The following is a 22,958-nucleotide window of genomic DNA, read 5'->3' on the forward strand; positions in this document are numbered from 1 at the left end:
CTCACAATACTCCAAGTATGGTCTGAAAAATGTTTTCTAAAATCTCAGCATCATATCCTTGCTTTTATATTCCAGTCCACTCAAAATGAACGCACCATTGCATTTGTTGATATCCAATTATTTCAAACAGAAACCATCTTCGTATTGGTACAATACTAGTCATGTACAGCAGGGAAGCTGGCCCATTGACTTAACTCACCCATGCCGACCAAGATGTCTATCTGAGCTTGTCCCATTTGGTCCATATCCCTCTGAAACTATCCTATCTATAGTCCTGACCACGACACACAAAATGCTGGAGGAATTCAGCGAACCTGGTAGTTTCCACGGATGAGTATAAATTGTCAGGCCAACACCCTTCATCAGGACTGGGAAGGAATGGAGCAGAAGTCAGAATAAGAAGGCAGGGGAAGATGGAAATGAGAAAGTTGTGTCTTGTGTCCTGATGCAGGATTCGATCCGAAGCACAGGGAAAGTTTGAAAAGGTTAGCACTTCATTCCCTGGAGCATAGGTGAAAGTGGGGAGATCTTATACAAATTATGAGGGGAATCGATAGAATGCAGACTTCACCCCCTCAGGTTGTGTGAGGCTAGAACTAGAGACAATAGATTTAGGGTGAAAGGTAAAATATTTAAGGGATACCTGAGGGGGAAACCTCTTCACTCAGAGGGTGGTGCGAGTGAGGAAAGAGTTGCCAACAGATGTAGTGAATGTGGGATCGATTGCAACAGTTAAGAGGAATTTGGATAGGTACCTGGATGTGAGGGGAGGGCTATGGTCTGGGTTCGAGTAGATGGGACTAGGGAGAAAAACAGGTTGGCAGGGTCATTAGATGAGCTGATGGGCCTGTTTCAATGTGGTCGTGCTCCATGACTCTATAATTCTTTCCCTTCCATCACTTCGTGACTGTGACCCTTCACCCTATCCACACCATTCATTGTTTTTAAAACTCTAAATGCTCACCCTCAGCCTTCTGCACTCCAGGGAAAAAGTCCTAGCCTATCCAGCCTCCTCGTGTCCCAGTAGCCTCCTTGTGAATCTTTTCTGCATCCTTTCCAGCTCGGTGACATAGCCTTAAAGTGGGGGTGGAAGATTTGCAAAGGACCCGAGGGGAAACCTTTTCATGCAGAGGAGGGCCAGTATATGGAATGAGATGACGGAGAAAGTGGTTGAGGCAGACTTGGTAACAAGATTTAAAAAACATTTGGAAATATGCATGAATAGGAAAGGTTGAAACATTGAGAATTAACTTTACTTGCCACATACAGTACTGTGCAAAAGTCTGAGGCCCATATATATATATAGCTAGGGTGCCTAAGACTTTTACAAGGTACTGTATTTGTCAATGGGGAGTGACGGGCGAGTTTGTAAATCTGGCAGGAGTCATAGTCATACTTTATTGATCCCAGGAGAAATTGGTTTTCGTTACAGTTGCACCATAAATAGTAATAAAACCATAAATAGTTAAATAGCAAAGGATGTTGGAAATTGTGAGGGTGGAGAGCCACAGGAGGGGTGTGGGGTAGGTGGCAGAGAAGAAGTGGCATGTTTGGGGGGAGGTTGGTTGGCGCAGGTGCAGACACATCTAGTCCTTTGTCATCAGGCAAGGGCATTTGACTCCAAACAATTGGCTTATTGATCGTTACAGAATGTTTCCCTGGTGCCCACTCCTTACCCTTCTCCCAACCATGATTCCCCTCTCCCTGCCCCCTTCCCACTCGCCGTCCACAATAGAGACCCACATCAGAATCAGGTTTATCATCACTCACATTTGTCATGAAATTTGTTTTGTTTTGAGGCAGCAGTACAGTGCAATACATAAAATTACTACAGTGCTGTGCAAGAGTCTTAGGCACCCTGGTTTTCTATGTGCCTAAGACCTTCGCACAGTACTCTGTATCAGGAATTTGCTGTGGGTGTTGGTGTGACATGCAAAAAGCAACAACATTCAGCTATTCTGAAGAATAAAGAATTATATAAAAATAAGTTAGAGGTTAAAGCATGGCATTGAATAAAATGTACATAACTACAAAAATAATGGCATGTATTTACAATATAAACAGCATTGCAAACAGTGGTTTAAGCTGTTTACAATGTAGTGCAGTGACTGACGTAATAGATGGGGGGGGTGGGGAGCTAACTAGAATGGCTGATCAGATGAGCTGCCTGGGGAGAGGAACTTTTATGATGATGTCGAGTTTTAATTTTAATAGACCCCTAGCACTTTCCAGTCAGAGGTTTTGGAAAAGGCGGTTTGCAGGGTGGGAAATGTGTTTTTAAAATGTCTTTTAAATGATGTTAATAAGTCTGACTCAACCATTTTCTTGGCAGATATAGGCAACCAATGCAAGTAAATGGGATTAGCTCAGCTGGGCAACCCGGTTGTGAAGGACGAGTTGGGCCACGGGGCCTGTCTCTGTGCTCTATAACTTCATGACTCTAAGACGTTGGAGGAGGTAGAGGCCTCTTTGTGTCAGGCTCCTGGTACCCACCCTCAGACTGGGCCAAGGCAGGGGCGGGACCATTCTCGAATGGAGCATCTGGACTTGCCTCAGTTGCAATATTTTGGCTGGCGCCATTTTCGAGAAGAAACTTCATAACCTCCTGGTGGTTCTCCTGTGCTGCCATGTAAAGTGGAGTGAATCCTTTCTGTGTGGGCACAAGCAGTACAGATAACATCAGGTATGCCACCAAACTGCTAAATGAATCACCCCCCTGCTCTTATACAGTGGCAACTAATCATCTGTTCATCATTATCAGCTCCACCTCATTGCCAGGCATACACTCATTCATTTTTGGAAGATGTGTAGCTCAGGTGGTTGATGGTTGGGTTGAGTTATTCTATGGCAATTTGCAAACACCATGTGAGGAGACATCGCCAGTGCGATGATGGTTGTGGTGTGTCCTCCTAATGCTTGGCCTTTATAGACTTTTCAATAATCTGATTCAACGCCATTCCAGAAACTCAAACCTGATGTGGGGGAGGTGGGGGGAGATCTCATTGTTGATTGGCCGTGTAGTGAACTTTGTGGATCATGAACATCAGCGGGTTGTAAAGTGACATGACCAACTCTCCCTAGTCTCTACCCATGAAGATTGAGAGGGGCCCAAATTCAAAGGGGCATCCGTGAAAGTCAGGGGGCAAGCGAACACGCTGCATGCAAGAGAATTCCTGGAAGCATAGTTTTCCACAAACAATTCTGTAAACAAACGCATAAACAAACGATCCTGTTTATGAGCTGATGCGGGCAAAATTCCAGACCACAAGTTCGCCACACAGCCAACCAGCAAAGAGATTTCCACCCCACATCACAGTTGGGTTTCTGGAATGACATTGAATCAGATGATTGAAAAGTCTATAAAGGCCGAGCACTCGGAGGGCATACCACAATCGACAGCACATTGACGATGTCTCCTTGCATGGAGGCAAAATGCTTGCAAGTAAATTGCCAAGGCTCAACCCAAATTGACAATTCAGCCCAAACATTCACTCCTCTTATGCCATGTGTGAACTGTACATTATCCACTCCAGTTGAATTGTCCACCACTAAACACCGTGTGCAGGGCACGCTTAGCGGCTGAAACCTCACTCGGATGACACTGAACAACAAAGATTCTTTGTTTTTCAAGGACTAAAGGTGGCAGCTGTTAATGCCCAGTGTACAGAAGCTCACCGTTTCATGGTGCCAAACCTGGTAGAGGTGTTGCCTCATAGCACCTGTAACCTGACTTCAGAATATAGAATATTACAGCACAGTACAGGCCCTTTGGTCAGCAATGCTGTATTGTTGTATTGACTGATGTTTATTGTTTATTTATTTATTGTTACCATTTCTTCTTGTATTTGCACAGTTTGTTATCTTCTGCACTCTGGTTGAACACCCCAGATGGGTGGTCTTTCATTGATTCTGTTATGATTATCATTCCATAGATTTATTGAGTATGCCCACAAGGAAATGAACTTCATGGTTGTATATGGTGACAGATATGTACTTTGATAGTAAGTTTATTTTGAACTTTGACTTTAACCTACTCTGAGATCAATCTAGTCCTTCCCTCCTACATAACATTCCATTTCTTTATCTATCTATTAATTTATTTATTCATTAATTAATTGAGATACAGCATGGAATAGGCCCTTTCAGCCCTTCGAGCCACGCTACCCAGCAACCGCCTGATTTAACCCTTGCCTAATCAATGGACAATTTACAATGACCAATTAACCTACCAGCTGTGGGAGGAAACTGAGACATCCAGAGTGAACACATGGTCACTGAGAGAACATACAAACTCCTTACAGGCAGGGGTGGGAATTGAACCTGAGTCACTGGTACTGTAAAGCATTGTGCCAGCCAACATGATTTTAGATGATCTTTCTATCATCCTTGTGTTTAGCTAAGAGTTTCTTAAATGCCCCTAATACATCTGCATCTACCACCACCCCCTGGCAAGGTGTTTCACACAACCATTACTCTCTATATTCAGAAAAACTTACCTCTGACATCTCCCAGTGCTTTTCTCCAATCACCTCAAAATTATGCCCCCTTGTATTAGCTGTTTCTGCCCTGGAAAAAGTCTCTGGCTATTCACTTGATCTATGCCTCTTCTCATCTTGTACACCTCTATCAAATCACCTCTCGCTCCAAAGAGAAAAGCCCTAGCTTGCTCAACCTATCTATGCTTTCCGATCTCGGCAGCATCTTGGTTTAGAGCAGACTTTGGCTGCTGTCCATATGGAGTTTGCATGTTCTTCCTGTGACCTTGTGGGTTTCCCCCGGGTGATTCCGTTTCCTCCCCAATCCCAAAAATATGTGGGTGGGTAGGTTAGTCAGCCACTGTAAATTGCCCCTATAAGACCATAAGACATACGAGCAGAATTAGGCCACTCAGCCCATTGAGACTGCTCTGATTTATTTTTTGACTCAGCCTCATTCTCCTGCCTTCTCCCCATAACCTTTGATGCCCCTTTGTAACCAAGAACCTTTAAATATACCCAGTGTCCTGGCCTCCTCCACAACTATCTCCAGCAATAAATTCTATAGAGTCACCATACCCCGGCGAAAGAAATTCCATTTCAGTGCTGCTCATTTAACCCTCTGGTCCCAGATTCTCCTTAACTTACAGGTGGGGCAATAGAATCCAGGGGAGTTAATAGGAATTAAATAACATTAGCATAATGGATAGGTCATACTTGAAGGGCTGAAGGTCTGTTTCTGCATTGTCTGTTTCTATGAACATCCCGTCTGGACATGTTCTCCTTTCTGACAGTCTCTCATCCACAGAAATTTCAAACCCCTGTCCAGTTTTGTATTGGCCCTCCTCACAAATTGTTCTCTCTACTTCCCCCTAAAACTCCACATTCACAGCCATCCCTGAAGCCTGTCACTTCCGTGAGTTTTATTGGTCTTGTGAGCGTTAGATGGAATAAAACAATGTGAAAATATGCCATGTAACCAGTCCATCATGTACATCTGCTGGCAGAACAAGATTGGATAAGGCAATGGGGCAAGGAGGGAAATGGATCAGTCATGATGAAATGGCAGAGCAGACTCGATGGGCCAAATGGCCCAATTCTCCTCCTGTATCTTATTGTCTTATTTATTCTGGGTCTAACTTGGGATAGAAATGGACGCTTATTTGCATTCACGGGCATTTCTCTGAAGTACGGAGGCCAGCTCTCGAACTTGAACTGCTTCCTCAATTCACCCCAAGGTGGCTCGTACTGCTTTGGAGCAGAAGGGATTCAGCAGATGCTGGAAGGCCAGCACAACACGCACAAAATGCCGGAGGAACTCAGCAGATCAGGCAACACCTATGGAGGGGAATAAACAGTTGACGTTTTTGGGCCGAGACCCTTAATCAGGACTGGAAAGGAAGGGGGAAGAAGCCAGAGTAAGATCGGGGGGTGGGGGTGGGGGACGGAAGGACGACAAGCTGGTAGATGATATATTGCGGCACAGTAGTGTAATGGTTAGCAAACGCTATACAGTACCAGCGATTCGGGTTCAATTCCTGCCACTGCCTGTAGAGAGTTTCAACGGTCTCCTAACGACTGTGAGGGTTTCCTCCAGGTGCTCCAGCTTCCTCCCACAGTCTCAGGGTGCACCGGTAGGTAGGTTAATTGGTCATTGTAAATTGTCCCATGGTTAGGCTGGGGTTAAATCGGGGGACTGCTGGGCACCATGGCTCAAAGGGCCGGAAGGGCCTATTCCACACTGTACTCTACATCAGTAAGTAAATACATGAAGCCTGGTGACTGGGAAGATGGATGGGGAGTGGGGGTGGGGGGGATGACATGAGGATCTGGAAGGTGAAAGGTGGAGGAGGTAAGGGTCTGAAGAAGAAGGAATCTGATAGGAGAGGAGAGTGGACAGTGGATGAAAGGGAAGGGAAAGTGGCATCAGAGAAAGGGGGAGGGGATGGGCAGCTGAGGAGAAGGGCAAGGGTAAGAGGGGAATTAGAATGGGGAATAGAAAAAGGGAGAAGTGGGGAGGGGGGAGTACTGCTTCTGATTGTACTCACATGAAATGTATATCCTGTCCTCAAATGAAGGACTCCTGATCTCTGCAGTGTTAGCTTTAAAGCACAGCTTTCCAGAAACAGCATTAGCTGTCCTTTCACTGCAGATCTTTGCAATTAATAGGTTGTTTATCGACCAGCGAAACACACGAGCTGACTACTAATTGCATTAAATGGATTTTTAAAGATAAATAATGCTCCTTTAACAGCTAAAAAGCCAAGTCTTAATCAATATGGTTTTGATAGATAAAGCTAAAGAACATAGACACATTGATTAAGTAGATGAAGGTAAAGCTTTTTCCACCCAGACAAAATAATTCCCTTAAACTAACTGTATATTATTTATGATTGTTAATGTGTTAACACGGGAATTGGTTAAAATTGCAAGATGGAATTCTTTGTCAGTAAGTGTGAAGTGACAGATTTGATGAAAAGGAACTGAAGTACTTCTGCTGTGGTTGGAAACCATTTGGTTTGCGAGGTTCAGAGTGAATGTATGTGCAACAGGTGACTACAAGGTGTCAAGAACATCAGAATACTGTCTGCCAGAATCTCTGCACAGCAGCTTTGGAATAGAAAAGGTGATCAAATGCCATTAGTGTGCTATTATAAATGTGTCACAGAAACATTTCGAATGTTGAAAGGCATGGACAGAATGGATATGGCAAAGTTGTTTCCCCATGATGGGGGAGTCTGGTACGAGAGGGCATGACTTAAGGATTGAAGGGCGCCCATTCAGAACAGAAATGCGAAGAAATTTTTTTAGCCAGAGAATCTATGGAATTTGTTGCCATGGGTGGCAGTGGAGGCCAAGTCATTGGGTGTATTTAAGGCAGAGATTGATAGGTATCTGAGTATCCAGGGCATCAAAGGTTATGGTGAGGAGGCAGGGGAGTGGGACTAAATGGGAGAATGGATCAGCTCATGATAAAATGGCAGAGAAGACTCAATGGGCCTAAAGGCCGACTTCTGCTCCTTTGTCTTATGGTCTTATTATGCGTGTGCACGTTATAAAGAACTTCAGTTCCCAGTGTGCAATGCGGGCTGTCCACCCAGAACCAGAAGTGACGTAGGCGAGCTGGTTGTACGTGCTCGTGTCAAGTTGAAGTCATGACTGGAGGGTGCTGTAAATAAATATATGCTACTGTTAAACCCAAGCATAGTTTGTCTTTTATCAAGAACAAACATAACATGGTGTCAGAAGTCAGCGTGAGGACTAAACATGGAGCGTAAGTTAATACCACGAGCAACTGAGAAGAACACGCTAGGTTCCGACAGAGAGTCGTTGCCGGCCAGAGAGCACATTGTGTCCTGAAGCTGCCGAAGTTGATCGGATTCACCAAGAGAATACTGAGAGAGGCCGAAAATTCAGTCTTGATAAGCAAAGTCCTCCCGCACCTCTGCAGTTTACGAGCAATTTAACAGATAACTGCAAACGCTTCAAACAGCAACTCAATATACAAAGTGTGTATTTAGATGTGAGCAGAGCCAGCGGCGTGGACGAAAAATTGAGAGCTTCTATCTTTCTACATATAATTGGTGAAGAGGCTTTGGACATCTACAACAGCTTTCAAATTGATGAGGCAGCTTTGATATTTTACACTCTGATGACAAAATTTGAGGAGTATTTTGTCTCCAATAAAACATCATGTTTGAAAGGGATAAGCTGTTTTCCTGTGACCAGACACAAAATTTTGGCTTTGACCAATACTTAGCTGAGATTAGCCACTGAGTAAGTCCTGTGTGTTTGGAGGTTTGGGAGACTCACTAGTTAGGGACAAAATAGTTTGTGGAACTTCAACTAACGGGCCGAGGGAAAGATTATTCCACGAAAAAGATTTAACGCTGGAAAAGGCTGTGGATACGTGCAGGGCAGCAGAAACCACACAATCTCAGGCTAACGCACTGCACAGGGCAGAAACAACCGTGCATGCTGTGAAAACAGAGGGGCAGATCCCAAAGCAACAGCTAAGCAAAGAGGTAGGCTCAAACAGCAAATGCTGTTCTGCTTATGAAAAGCCCTGCAATAATTGTGGGAAGAAGGATCACTTTGCAAAGTACTGCAAAGCTGGAGCTACCAAGAGAAAGGTGCACACTGTCGCTAAGGAAATGGAGGAAGTCTTTGCAGATTCTCTGCAGACTGCTGGTGCTGGTAAGACAGGATGGATTGTTCCAGTGACTGTGAATTCCATTCAAGTTGCACCAGAGCCCAGGTGAATCTGTTGTCCATGGGCGATTACTAGACTCTCAAAGTAAAGAGCGAGATTTAGCCAGTGAAATTAGAAGTAACAGGCTACACTGGAGAGAATGTTCTAGTAAAAGGGGGCTGTATAGTGACCTTCAAGCACAAGGAGCAGAACCGAAAGGCACACCTAGTGATTGCTGAAAACTAAGCTCGACCTGATGGAACGAGCTTTCGTAGTGGCTTCACAGACAAAGGTGACCACACTTCGCTCATGGAAGAGCACGCAGATGTCTTTGAGGAGTCCAGATGCTTATCTGACGTAACTCGAGAAACTCGTAACAGCGCCCGTGAGAGCTCCACAGAGGTTATGCAAGAGAAGCACAAGAACTCCACTTTCCATAGACATCCATACCAGCTGCACCAGCATAACAGTCAGGATGCCAGTGATAAATAAAGTGATCATGATGAAGAAGACGCTAGTCTTGCTTCCACATCATGCAGTTTTGGTTCAAAATCTGTCTCTCATTGACTTCCAGTGAGATGAGTTATTAACTTCAAACTTTCTGCATAATCACTCAAAGAGTTGAACTGCACGTGCATGTAATGAGAGCTGTATAACTCATGTCCTTCTACCTTAGGCCACAAACTTATCAATCACACCTGCTGTGGACACTTTCTGGAGGTCCAAGAAGCTGACTTCTACAAAGAAGGGATCCGTGTGCTCCACAACGGCTGGACTAAGTGTGTAAATCTAGGAGGGGACTATGTTGAAAAATAAATGTGCTAGGTTTTCTAAAATTGACTCCTTCTACCTTAGGCCACGAACTTGTCAATCACCCCTTGCGTGATATGCAGCTAAGGAGCTCTGTGAATTGACACAGAATCAGTTGGAACTTGTGTAAAGACTCACTGATCACATCCAGGGTTCCATTGTGAGGCATGTGGAGTGAAATTATAGTCACACAGCAAGAACAATATCAAGGACAAACAGATATGATCTTGGTAGAAGGATATGAAACAACTGAACATGTTGATCAGAGTTCTCAGAAAGACTAATGCAGTGATGGAAATCAATACATCAGTGGAAACAAATAGCAGACCAAAAAGGATCATCAGAGATTGATTGAGAGTTGATGAGTGAAGAAGGGACTGTATCTACTCATTACTATTGAAGTTAATGCAAATGTCTTTGTTGGAAAGCACTATTGTTTCTTGCAGGTTTATGAGGACATAGTATTGTGTTTGGATTTTCTTTAAAGGGGAGAGAGATGTGTTATTATGTGTGTACATAATAAAGAACTTCATTTTTCAGCGTGCAATGTGGGCAATTCACCCGGAACCAGAAGTGATGTGGGTGAGCAAGTTGCATGCGTTCGTGTCAGGCTGAAGCCATGACTAGAGTGTTCTGTAAATAAATATGTGCTAACATTAAAACCCATGCGTAGTTTGTCTTTTATCAAGAACAAACATAACAGTTAGGAAGTGTTCATAAAAACTCACCTTGACCACTCAGTGTCTGGGCTTTGGAGACAGTGCAGTGCTTATGATACATTTATATTTGGAGAAATACAACTTGAAAAATTGGTTCATTCTGTTGAGACAGTGCTGATGTATGGTATACAACAGAAATGAAATTCAGGAGCAATGGAAGTAGTTGTTGAGAATGCTCTGACACAAGATTAGACCAGAAGACCATTTGATATAGGAGCAGTATTAGGCCCATTGAGTCTGCTCCACCATTCCATCATAGCTGATTTATTACCCCTCTCAACCCCATTCTCCTGCCTTCTCCTCATTACCCTTGACGCCCTTACTGATCAAGAACCTATCAACCTCCTCTTTAAATATACCCAATGACTAGGTCTGCACAGCCATCTTTGGCAATGAATTCCAATGACTCACCACTCTCTAGGCAAATAAATCCGTCTTTCTGTTCTAAAGCGATGTCCTTGTATTCTGAGGATGTGCCAGCTGGTCCTAGACTCCCCACTATAGGAAACATTCTCTCTGCATCCTCTCTATCCAAACTGTTCAATATTTGATAGGTTTCAATTAGATCCCCCACTCATTCTTCCAAACTCCAGTGAGTACTGGCCCAGAGCCATCAAATGCTTCTCATACATCAATCCTTCCATTCCCGAAATCATTTTCATAAACCTCCTCTGGACCCTCGCCAATACCAGCACATCCTTTCTTTGATAAGGGACCCAAAACTGCTCGCAATACTGCAAGTGCATCTGACTGATGCCTTATAAAGCCTCAGCATCATATCCTTGCTTTTATTTTCTAGTCCTCTCGAATTGAATGCTAGCATTGCATTTGCTTTCCTCACCACCGACTCAGCCTGTCATGGTGAATGCAGACTATTGGTTTCTCCCCAGGATGAGTGCCAAACCTTCAAATCGAATCTAATTCAAGTTTAATTATCATTCAACCATACATGAATACAGCCTTGAATAAGCATTCCTCTGGGGCCAACGTGCAAAACATATCAGTACAAGGCACACAAAGAAAGATGTACATGTAGCCCAAGTCCCTGAGAGACATGTCCCGCAAATTGACAGTGCAGTTCCAGGCAGTCTGCAGACAAACACATGCACGTAAACCTTGTCAATGAACTGGAGGTAAGTGAGATCACAAGTTAATGCAGCATCTTTGAAAGCAATTGCTTCTTACCTGGGACTGAGCGTTAATGTTGGCTCCATAGTCAACAAGCTCCTTCACCACCTGCTCCTGTCCAGCCAGTGCTGCAATGTGTAGGGCTGTGTTCCCTTTCTGTAACACAAAAGGTGCACAGCTGATTACTTCACAGGTTCAAAGTTGAAAGTAAATTTACTATCTAAGAACGCATATGTCACCATATGCTACCTTGAGATTCAATTTCTTGCAGGCATTCACAGTAGAACAGAGAAATACAATAGAATCAATGAAAAACTACACACAAGCAAAGTCTGACCAGCAACCAATGTGCAAATGTACTGTAGATAAGCTGAGTGTGAGAAAATGAGATGTACAGTCCTTGAAAGTGAATGCATAGTTTCTGGAATCTGTTCAGAGTTGTGACGAGTGAAGTTATCCACATTAGCTCAGGGGCCAGATGTTTGAAAGGTAATAACTATTTCTGAACCTGGTGTTAGGGGAGCTAAGGTTCTTGTATCTAATGCAGGGACTCCTAACCTTTCTAATGCCAAGGACCAATACCATTAAACAAGGGGTCTATGGACTCCAGGTTGGGAATCCCTGATCTAAATGGCAACAGTAAGAAGAGAGCATTGGCCTGGATGATGGGTGTCCGTGATGATAGATGCTGCTTTCTTCTGGTAGTGCTCCTTGGTGGCACTGAATGGTGGGGAGAGCTTTGCCTGTGAAGTTGTGTGCTCTACTTTCTGAAGGCTCAGGGGCACTGGCGTTTCTGTATCAGGCCATAGTGCAACCATATGTCTGTTTCACCAAGACTCCCAATGAAACAGCCACAGTAACCCAACAACCCATGTAAATCATTTTGACAGTGCCCTTGTGAAAAAGGTAACACTTGCTGATGCACAGAATCAGCCCAGGAATTCTGACCGGCTTCAGCACAACAGGACATGGAGGCTCTAATGCAGAGGATCGCAAGAGGATGTGGAGGGTTGTAGGCTCAGCTTGCTCCATCATGGGCAATAATGCTCCCCATCGCTGAGGATATCATCACGAGGCAGTGCCTCAGGAAGGAGACATCCACCACTAAGGACATAAACTTCTGGGGTGTGCCCTCTTCTTGTTACTACCATCAGAAAGGAGGTACAGGAAACTAAAGACCCACAACGATTCGGCAAGTTTTTTCCCTGCCCCCATGACATTTCTGAACAGTCCATGAACCCATGAACACGACTTTGACACTTTTTCTTTCCTATTTATTTTTATTTATAATTTATTGTACAGAAGATTCCAGCTAATTGGGACACATCAGGACCCATACATTTTGGCCCAATTAAGCGGCTGCCCCAATTTGCCAAAGTTTCATGCAAATAGTTTAAAAAGTATAAAGAAGACGAACTACCATTTAGTGGAGTAATACATTAAGTAGTTAAATGAAATACAGAACACTAGTCAGCATGGTTTCTTCAAGGGAAGATCTTGTCTGACAAATGTGTTGGAATTCTTTGAAGAAATAACAAGCAAGATAGACAAAGAAGAATCGGTTGATGTGTACTTGGATTTTCACAAGGTGCCACACATGAGGCTGATTAACAAGCTATGAGCCTATGGTATTACAGGAAAGATTCTAGCATGGATAAAGCAGTGGCTGACTGGAAGGAGTGGGAATAAAGGCAGCCTTTTCTGGTTGGCTGCCGGTGACTAGTGGCTTTCCACAGGGGTCTGTGTGTACTGATGTTTTTAATGTTATGTGTCAATGATGGAATTGATGTCTTTGTTGCAAAGTTTGCAGATGATACGAATATAGGTGGAGGGGCATGTAGTTTTGAGGAAGTAGAGAGGCTACAGAAGGACGTAGACAGATTAAAATGGGCAAAGGAGTGGCAGATGGAATACAGTGTCAGGAGGTGTATGATTATGCACTTTGGTAGAAGAAATAAAAGGTTTCCTAAACAGAAAGAAAATACAAAAATCCGAGGCGCTAAGGGACTTGAGAGTCCTTGTGCAGGATTCCCTAAAGGTTAATTGGTAGGTTGAGTCTGTGGTGAGGAAGACAAATGTGATGTTAGCATTAATTTCAAGAGGACTTAAATGTAATGTAATGTTGAGACTTTATAAAGCACTGGTGAGGCCTCATTTGGAGTAATGTGTGCTGTGTTGGGCTCCTCCCTTATCTTAGAAAGGATATGCTGAAACTGGAGAGGGTTCAAAGAACGTTCATGAAAATGATTCCAGGATTAAATGGCTTGTCATATGAAGAGCGCCTGATGGCTCTGGGCCTGTATTCACTGGAATTCAGAAGAATGAAGGGTGATCTCATTGAAATCTATTGAATGGTGAAAGGCCTCGATAGAGTGGATGTGGAAAGGATGTTTCCTATGGTGGTAGTGTCTAAGACCAGACGGCATAGCCTCAAATAGAGGGCATCCTTTTAGAACAGAGATAAGGAGGAATTTCCTTAGCCAGAGACTACAGAATCTGTGAAATTCTTTGCCACAGGTAGCTGTGGAAGCCAAGTATTTATGTATATTTAAGGCAGAAGTTCATAGATTTTTGATTGGTCAGGGCATGAAAGGAGAAAGCAGGAGATTGGGGGTGAGAGGAAAATTGGATCAGCCATGATGAAATATCAGACTAGACTCGATGGGCCAAATTCTGCTCCTATATCTTATTACCAAAACCATTTCAGTACTATAAAACTGTGTATTAGTTCCCAATAGATATCGACGGAGGAATTCATTCACTGATGTCGGCACGTCTGCTGATGAGTTCATTTGATCGACTGTACGTGAACAAAATCGTTGCAGACATCAAATGCAGATATTGGACTGCCTTCAAACTGTGTTTCCGATGATCGCATCCTCCAAATCTTCATTTTCATCATAGCATTCAAAATGATTGTCATAGCAGCCACCTCTTACTCAATGTCAGCACAACCAAGGACCTTCAGGAGAAGGAAACCAGAGATCCATGTGCCATTCTTCATCTGAGAGTCAGAGGTGGAGAGGGTTAGCAACTTTAAATTCCTAGGTGTTATTATTTTGGAGGACCAGAATGTAAGTGCAGTTATGAAGAAAGCACGCCAGTGTTTCGATTTCTTTAGGAGTTTCTTAGGATAAACAATGAAAGGCTGCCAAGATAGAACCAGCAATATTTTATTTTTGTTATTCATTTCTAAAAGGAAATATTTCTTTGATTCTAGGGTCCCCAGTGACCTGCAGCAGCCTGACTTCACTTTATTGCATGCATCATTACTTTACACCACTCCACCTCTGCAGCACTTCGGAGAACTTTATAGTCAATACAGTATCATGTCACTGTGTTGCTTACCATAAACACTGCCCAGTGCCAATACTGTAGTCTGAGCAGTGCACACTATCATCTCTGCAGTGTTGATTTGAGACACAATGCAACAGTGAGTGTATTGTAAATGTCGCTGATGCATCACTCCACTGATTACAGTGAAAAACCTTTACCCCTCTATTATAAAGACACAGGAACAAGACACACATTCACAACACAGCACACAGCACACTGAAAGCTGATGTCAGTTCAACGTTCGTTAGACTGGAAGACTGGGATATAGGGTGGGAATGTCAGCTGAAGATATCTCCTTCCCACCTCTGTCCAAAAATCTCAGGTAAAACAAAGGTCATGCACTGGAATATTAAAGGGCGTGAACTCTGGAATCAAAGGGGATGCTTTCTAATACTAGAGGACACAGATTTAAAGTGAGGTTGATAAAAATCAAAGGAGATGTGTGCAGCAAATTCTTTTTTTACAGAGACAGTGCTACGTGCTTGGAATGTGTTGCCAGGAATAGTGTTTTATTTATTTATTTTACTGATTGATTGAGAGAGAGCACGGAGTAGGTCCTTCTGGCCCTTAAAGTCGTGCTGCCCAGCAACCCTCCTATTTGACACTAGCCTAATCACAGGACAATTTTCAATGACCAATTAATCTATCAATCGGTATGTCTTTGGAAGATAGAGGGAATTAAGATGCTTCTGCATAGGCACACATATATCCAGAGAACACTGGGATTAAGACATTGTGTGGGCAGAAGGGACTAGTTTGGCATTTAATTAGTTCAACACAACATCATGGGCCAAAGAGCCTGTTTTTGTGTTGAGCTCCGTTCTCTGTTAACAGTAATTACTGGGGATACCCAACTGGGCAGTCAGCATCTGTGGAAAGAGCAGGAGCATTAATATTTCAGCTCAGCAGTGGCTTCTGGACTCTTTCGGGGACTATCCGGTTTGATGTTTAATATTCTGTGTGTTGTTCACTTGCTTTTTGCTGTTTGCACAATTTGTACTTTTATTTCGCATGTTTGGGAGTTTGATGTTTTCTTTGAATGGGTTCCATGGTGCTTCTTTATTTTGTGGCTGCCTGTAGGAAGTCAAATGTCAGGGTTGTATACTGCATACATATTTTGATAACTGCATACATATTTTGATAATAAGTGTACTTTGTAACATTGACAGCTCCCGATGAGAGGTTATAGACCTGGTTATAGTGGGCAACTGGCAGGAACCAGTTAGACCGAAGGGCCTATTTCGGTGCTGTGTTACCCAGTGACCTGAACCATCAACACACACATAATGCTGGAGGAACTCAGCAGGTCAGGCAGCATCTATGGGAAAGAGTATAATCAGTTGTCATTTCGGGTCGAGAACCTTCATCAGGAATGGAAAAGAAGATAAGTCAGAGTAAGAAGGTGAGGGGAGGGGAGGAAGAAGTACAAGTGATAGGTGAACCATGAGAGGGGGAGAGGTTGAAGTAAAGATTTGGGAAGTTGATTGGTGAAAGAAATAAAGGGCTGGAGAAGGGGGGATCTGATAGGACAGCTCAGAAGATCATGGAAGAAAGGGAAGGGGGAGGAACACCAGAAGGAAGTGATGGGCAGGTAAAGAGATAAGGTGTGAGAGGGGAAGAAGGAAAGAGCCATTAGTTGTTTCTTTCTCCAAGTGGATGCCTGAACTGCTCCGATTTACCAATATTTTCTGTTTTTGATATAGATATTACCCATTCCATGATGCTATGGTATCTGTGGTGGCACTGTCAATACAAAATGTGTTTCATGTACCAAACAGCACATGCTTCTAACACAATACTGTTTCCACCCAGTGCAACATGGAGTTCAGTGCCAGATGGCTCCTTCTCACCTTTGTCACGGCTTCCAGATCGATGCCATTGTGCAGCAGCTCCGACACCACCTTGACATGCCCTTCCTTGGAGGCCAGGTGGAGTGCATTAAGCCCATTCTGTAGGTCAGAACGCACAAAAACAAGGTTAGAACATCTGAGAGAAGAGCAACTTCCAGAACAACTGGGAATGCAGAGGAAAATCTTCCAGATCAATTTCAATAAAGACACCGTGAAAGTGATGGGATTGTGTGACCAAAGGGGGAATGACCAGGAAACCCTTAGCACAAATGCATGTGGGCCACTAATAGAAACTTGCACAGAGAGCCATCATAGAATGTAGGAATGTACGATATAGGAACAGGCCCTTCAGCCTACAACGTTGTGCCATAATTGTTGTGACTATGATTGAAGTCACCAGGAGACACTGAAACCGGTGATGTAGAAGTCTTCAGTCCTCAAAAGCAGGCATCGTACTGGAGACACAGTTGAAAGAAGAGGCTTCCTGGCCCAATATTACATGACATTTTTATATGCTAAAGATCAAAGGTAAAGGCAGGACAATTCTATAGTTACAATGTATCTACAATGCTTCCTTTGAATTACATGCAACACACATCAAAGTTGCTGGTGAACGCAGCAGGCCAGGCAGCATCTCTAGGAAGAGGTACAGTCGACGTTTCAGGCCGAGACCCTTCGTCAGGACTAACTGAAGGAAGAGTGAGTAAGAGATTTGAAAGTTGGAGGGGGAGGGGGAGATCCAAAATGATAGGAGAAGACAGGAGAGGGAGGGATGGAGCCAAGAGCTGGACAGGTGATTGGCAAAAGGGATACGAGAGGATCATGGGACAGGAGGTCCGGGAAGAAAGACAAGGGGGCGGGGGGAACCCAGAGGATGGGCAAAGGGTATATTCAGAGGGACAGAGCGAGAAAAAGGAGAGTGAGAGAAAGAATGTGTGTATAAAAATAAATAACAGATGGGGTACGAGGGGGAGGTGGGGCATTAGCGGAAGATAGAGAAGTCAATGTTCATGCCATCAGGTTGGAGGCTACCCAGACGGAATATAAGGTATTGTTCCTCCAACCTGAGTGTGGCTTCATCTTTACAGTAGAGGAGGCCGTGGATAGACATGTCAGAATGGGAATGGGATGTGGAACTAAAATGTGTGGCCACTGGGAGATCCTGCTTTCTCTGGCGGACAGAGCGTAGGTGTTCAGCAAAGCGGTCTCCCAGTCTGCGTCGGGTCTCGCCAATATATAAAAGGCCACATCGGGAGCACCGGACGCAGTATATCACCCCAGCCAACTCACAGGTGAAGTGTCGCCTCACCTGGAAGGACTGTTTGGGGCCCTGAATGGTGGTAAGGGAGGAAGTGTAAGGGCATGTGTAGCACTTGTTCCGCTTACACGGATAAGTGCCAGGAGGGAGATCAGTGGGGAGGGATGGGGGGGACGAATGGACTAGGGAGTCGCGTAGGGAGCGATCCCTGCGGAAAGCAGAGAGAGGCGGAGAGGGAAAAACGTGCTTAGTGGTGGGATCCCGTTGGAGGTGGCGGAAGTTACGGAGAATAATATGTTGGACCCAGAGGCTGGTGGGGTGGTAGGTGAGAACCAGGGGAATCTTATTCCTAGTGGGGTGGCGGGAGGATGGAGTGAGAGCAGATGTATGTGAAATGGGGGAGATAGTGGAGCAGAGTTGATAGTGGAGGAAGGGAAGCCCCTTTCTTTAAAAAAGGAGGACATCTCCCTCGTCCTAGAATGAAAAGCCTCATCCTGAGAGCAGATGCGGCGGAGACGGAGGAATTGCGAGAAGGGGATGGCGTTTTTGCAAGAGACAGGGTGAGAAGAGGAATAGTCCAGATAGCTGTGAGAGTCAGTAGGCTTATAGTAGACATCAGTGGATAAGCTGTCTCCAGAGACAGAGACAGAAAGATCTAGAAAGGGGAGGGAGGTTGCTTGAATTTCCAGCATCTGCAGAATTCCTGTTGTTTGAATTACATGTAGTCTTCAAATACCTTGATCTTCACACCAACACTGCAGGCGCCCAAAATGAATGTTAATCACCACGGACTCTGGGCTGCATTCATGCATTTGCAAACATTTCAAGTCAGCCGGGTGTTTCTTGATTTACAATCGATCCCAGTCTGCAGTTTCAAGAACTCCATTGTTCAGAGCTGCATTTTAAACTCGATCTACAATCCAAGTTCAGTTATGAAGACTGGTTGCTGTGGACATTAATAGCTGCTACATACCACAACTCCAGGAGACACCCTAACAGTAAGACTAAACTAATGGTGCCTAGTTACTAATCACTTTTGTCTGCACATGGTCCATATCTCTCATTTCTCTCTATATTCATTGTATATTCTCTCATTTCTCTATATATTCATACTCTATTGTATCTGCCTCCATCATCACTCCTGGCTGTGAATTCCACACACCCATCGTTCATAGAAACATAGAAAACATAGAAAATAGGTGCAGGAGTAGGCCATTCAGCCCTTCGAGCCTGCACCGCCATTTATTATGTTCATGGCTGATCATCCAACTCAGAACCCGGCACCAGCCTTCCCTCCATACCCCCTGATCACCGTAGCCACAAGGGCCATATCTAACTCCCTCTTAAATATAGCCAATGAACTGGCCTCAACTGTTTCCTGTGGCAGAGAATTCCACAGATTCACCACTCTCTGTGTGAAGAAGTTTTTCTTAATCTCAGTCCTAAAAGGCTTCCCCCTTATCCTCAAACTGTGACCCCTCGTTTTGGACTTCCCCAACATCGGGAACAATTTTCCTGCATCTAGCCTGTCCAATCCCTTTGGGATTTTATACGTTTCAATCAGATCCCCCCTCAATCTTCTAAATTCCAACAAGTACAAGCCTAGTTCATCCAGTCTTTCTTCATATGAAAGTCCTGCCATCCCAGGAATCAATCTGGTGAACCTTCTTTGTACTCCCTCTATGGCAAGGATGTCTTTCCTCAGATTAGAGGACCAAAACTGCACACAATACTCCAGGTGTGGTCTCACCAAGGCCTTGTACAACTGCAGTAGTACCTCCCTGCTCCTGTACTCGAATCCTCTCGCTATAAATGCCAGCATACCATTCGCCTTTTTCACCGCCTGCTGTACCTGCATGCCCACTTTCAATGACTGGTGTATAATCACACCCAGGTCTCATTGTACCTCCCCTTTTCCTAATCGGCCACCATTCAGATAATAATCTGTTTTCCTATTTTTGCCACTAAAGTGGATAACTTCACATTTATCCACATTAAATTGCATCTGCCATGAATTTGCCCACCCACCCAACCTATCCAAGTCACCCTGCATCCTCTTAGCATCCTCCTCACTGCTAACACTGCCACCCAGCTTCGTGTCATCCGCAGACTTGGAGATGCTGCATTTAATTCCCTCATCCAAGTCATTAATATATATTGTAAACAACTGGGGTCCCAGCACTGAGCCTTGCGGTACCCCACTAGTCACTACCTGCCATTCTGAAAAGGTCTCGTTTATTCCCACTCTTTGCTTCCTGTCTGCTAACCAATTCTCTATCCACATCAATACCTTACCCCCAATACCGTGTGCTTTAAGTTTGCACACTAATCTCCTGTGTGGGACCTTGTCAAAAGCCTTTTGAAAATCCAAATATACCACATCCACTGGTTCTCCCCTATCCACTCTACTAGTTACATCCTCAAAAAATTCTATGAGATTCGTCAGACATGTTTTTCCTTTCACAAATCCATGCTGACTTTGTCCGATGATTTCACCGCTTTCCGAATGTGCTGTTATCACATCTTTGATAACTGACTCCAGCAGTTTCCCCACCACTGACGTTAGGCTAACCTGTCTATAATTCCCCGGTTTCTCTCTCCCTCCTTTTTTAAAAAGTGAAGTTACATTAGCCACCCTCCAATCCTCAGGAACTAGTCCAGAAGCTAACGAGTTTTGAAAAATTATCACTAATGCATCCACTATTTCTTGGGCTACTTCTTTAAGCACTCTGGGATGCAGACCATCTGGCATAGGCATCCGTTAGTCTCATGAGACTATGGATTTGCGCCTTGAAAGGTTTCCAGGGCGCTGGCCTGGGCAAGGTTGTATGGAAGACCGGCAGTTGCCCGTGCTGCAAGTCTCTCCTCTCCACGCCACCGATGTTGTCCAAGGGAAGGGCATTAGGACCCATACAGCTTGGCACCGGTGTTGTCGCAGAGCAATGTGTGGTTAAGTGCCTTGCTCAAGGACACAACACGCTGCCTAAGCTGAGGCTCGAACTAGCTACCTTCAGATCACTAGACCGACCCCTTAACCACTTGGCCACGCACCAACACATTATGCAGAAGTAGAACGGTAGTTAATTTATGTTACATCTCCTCTGAACTTTAAATACATATCCTCTGGTATTAGACATTTTGACCCTGGGGAAAATATACCAACTATTTATCTATGCCTGTCATGTTTTTATAAACTTCTATCAGGGGGTGAAGTGAGAAGTTGGGAGGAAGAGAACAAAGGCTGAAGAAGAAGGAATCTGATAGGGGAGGACAGTGGACCATGGAATAAAGGGAAGGAGGTGGGGAACCAGAGGGAGGTGATGGAAAGCTTTTGAGGCTGGGGGGGGTGTTGGAGGGTGAGAGGGCCATCAGACTGAGGGAAAACATTTTAAAAAGTTTGTTCTATCTTTCCTTATACCGCCTGTCTTCTAGTGCAGGTAGCACCCTGATAAACCTCTTGTGTACCCTCTCCAAAGTCTCCACATCCGTCCAATAATGAGGCTGACCAGATACAAATGCAGGTCTCTAGATGCGGCCTAACCAGTTTTTATAAAGTTGCAGCCATTGTTTCAAAATGACATCTCTCTGAGTAAGTTAACAGCAGGGAGTTTACAATACTCTTAATGCAACATCAGTTTTCATTTCTGTTCTTGACTGAGTGATTTTTTCTCTGTCTCTGCGCTCCCTAAGTTTCTTGCCTGGAGGCAGAAATGATGAACGCACGAGGCTGTAAGTAGCACAGCTGACAAACAAAAGGACAGCCGGAACTAAAACCTGTTAACAGATGAGAAAGTGTGTAACGGGTCCTCAGCTACACTAACACTTTCGCCTGGTATTATTTCTGGTCTCCTGAAACCATGTTAATTGGGGAGGTGGGAGCTACTGCACAGGATTGAAGTAAGCTGCAGAGAGTTGTAAACTTAGTCAGCTCCATCATGGGCCTCCGTAGCATCCAGGACAATTTCAAGGAGCAAGGAGGTAATGTTGCGGCTATATAGCGCCCTGGTTAGACCCCACTTGGAGTACTGTGCTCAGTTCTGGTCACCTCACTACAGGAAGGATGTGGAAACCATAGAAAGGGTGCAGTAGAGATTTACTAGGATTGGGGAGCATGTCTTATGAGAATAGGTTGAGTGAACTCGGCTTTTTCTCCTTGGAGTGACAGAGGATGAATGGTGACCTGACAGAGGTGTACAAGATAATGAGACGCATTGATCGTGTGGATAGTCAGAGGCTTTTTCCCAGGGCTGAAATGGCTAGCACAAGAGAGCATAGACTTAAGGTGCTTGGAAGTAGGTACAGAGGAGGTGTCAGGGGTAAGTTTTTTCACACAGAGAGTGGGGAGTGCGTGGAATGGGCTGCCGGCGGCGGTGGTGGAGGTGGAAACGATAGGGTCTTTTAAGAGACTCCTGGATGGATGCATGGAGCTTAGAAAAATAGAGGGCTATGGGTAAAGCCTAGGTAGTTCTAAGGTAAGGACATGTTCGGCACAGCTTTGTGGGCTGAAGGGCCTGTATTGTGCTGTAGGTTTTCTATGTTCTATGTTCTATGAGCGATGCCTCAAAAAGGCAGTGTCAATCATTAAGGTCCTCCATCACACAGGACATGCCTTGTTCTCTTTACTGTCATCAGGAAGGAGGTACACACTCAACGACTGAGGAACAGTTTTTCCCCTCTGCCATCTGATTTGTGATTGGACATTACCTCACTACTATTTTTTATTTCCTATTTTTTGCACTACCTACTTAGCTTAACTACTTTATATATATATCTGCTGTAATTCAGTTTTCTTTTTCCTCACTATTATCATGTATTGCATTATACTGCTGCCGCAAAGTTAACAAATTTCATGACATACTGCATGCCAGTATCACAACAAATTTAAACCTGATTCCGATTCTGATTCCGACTGTTCTACAATGACCATCTAAGCTAGTCCCATTTGCCTGTTGGTTCCCTGTCTCTTTATACCAGGGGTCCCCCAGCCTTTTTAACACCATAGACCCCTACCATTAACCAAGGAGTCCAGAAACCCCTATTCTAAACCTTCCCTTACTTATACTTATCCATGTGCCTTGTTAATGTCTTTGATGCACCTCTCTCAACTACATTTTCTGACGGTTCATTCCATACACGCACCACCTTCTGGGCGAATAATTTGCCCCTTGGGTTCCTTTTCAATTTCTTGCC

At 44.3% G+C, this 22,958-nt stretch overlaps 1 protein-coding gene across 10 annotated transcripts in view; it reads right to left on the bottom strand.

Annotated features, from left to right (window-relative positions):
- The window catches only part of LOC134351041 (ankyrin-1-like), a 315,455-nt gene that overhangs the window by 179,267 nt on the left and 113,230 nt on the right, over window positions 1-22,958 (bottom strand). For 9 of the 10 annotated variants that reach the window (XM_063057044.1, XM_063057043.1, XM_063057036.1 and 6 more), the window contains exons 3-5: window positions 16,511-16,609; window positions 11,382-11,480; window positions 2,552-2,650 (exon numbers count right to left, since the gene is read on the bottom strand). In XM_063057044.1, the coding sequence (XP_062913114.1) occupies window positions 2,552-2,650; window positions 11,382-11,480; window positions 16,511-16,609 (297 nt within the window). The remainder of the gene's footprint in view (window positions 1-2,551; window positions 2,651-11,381; window positions 11,481-16,510; window positions 16,610-22,958) is intronic. The other variant, XM_063057040.1, reaches the window with a different exon arrangement.

This window comes from Mobula hypostoma, chromosome 8 (genome assembly GCF_963921235.1).
Source record: "Mobula hypostoma chromosome 8, sMobHyp1.1, whole genome shotgun sequence".
NCBI lineage: Eukaryota > Metazoa > Chordata > Chondrichthyes > Myliobatiformes > Myliobatidae > Mobula > Mobula hypostoma.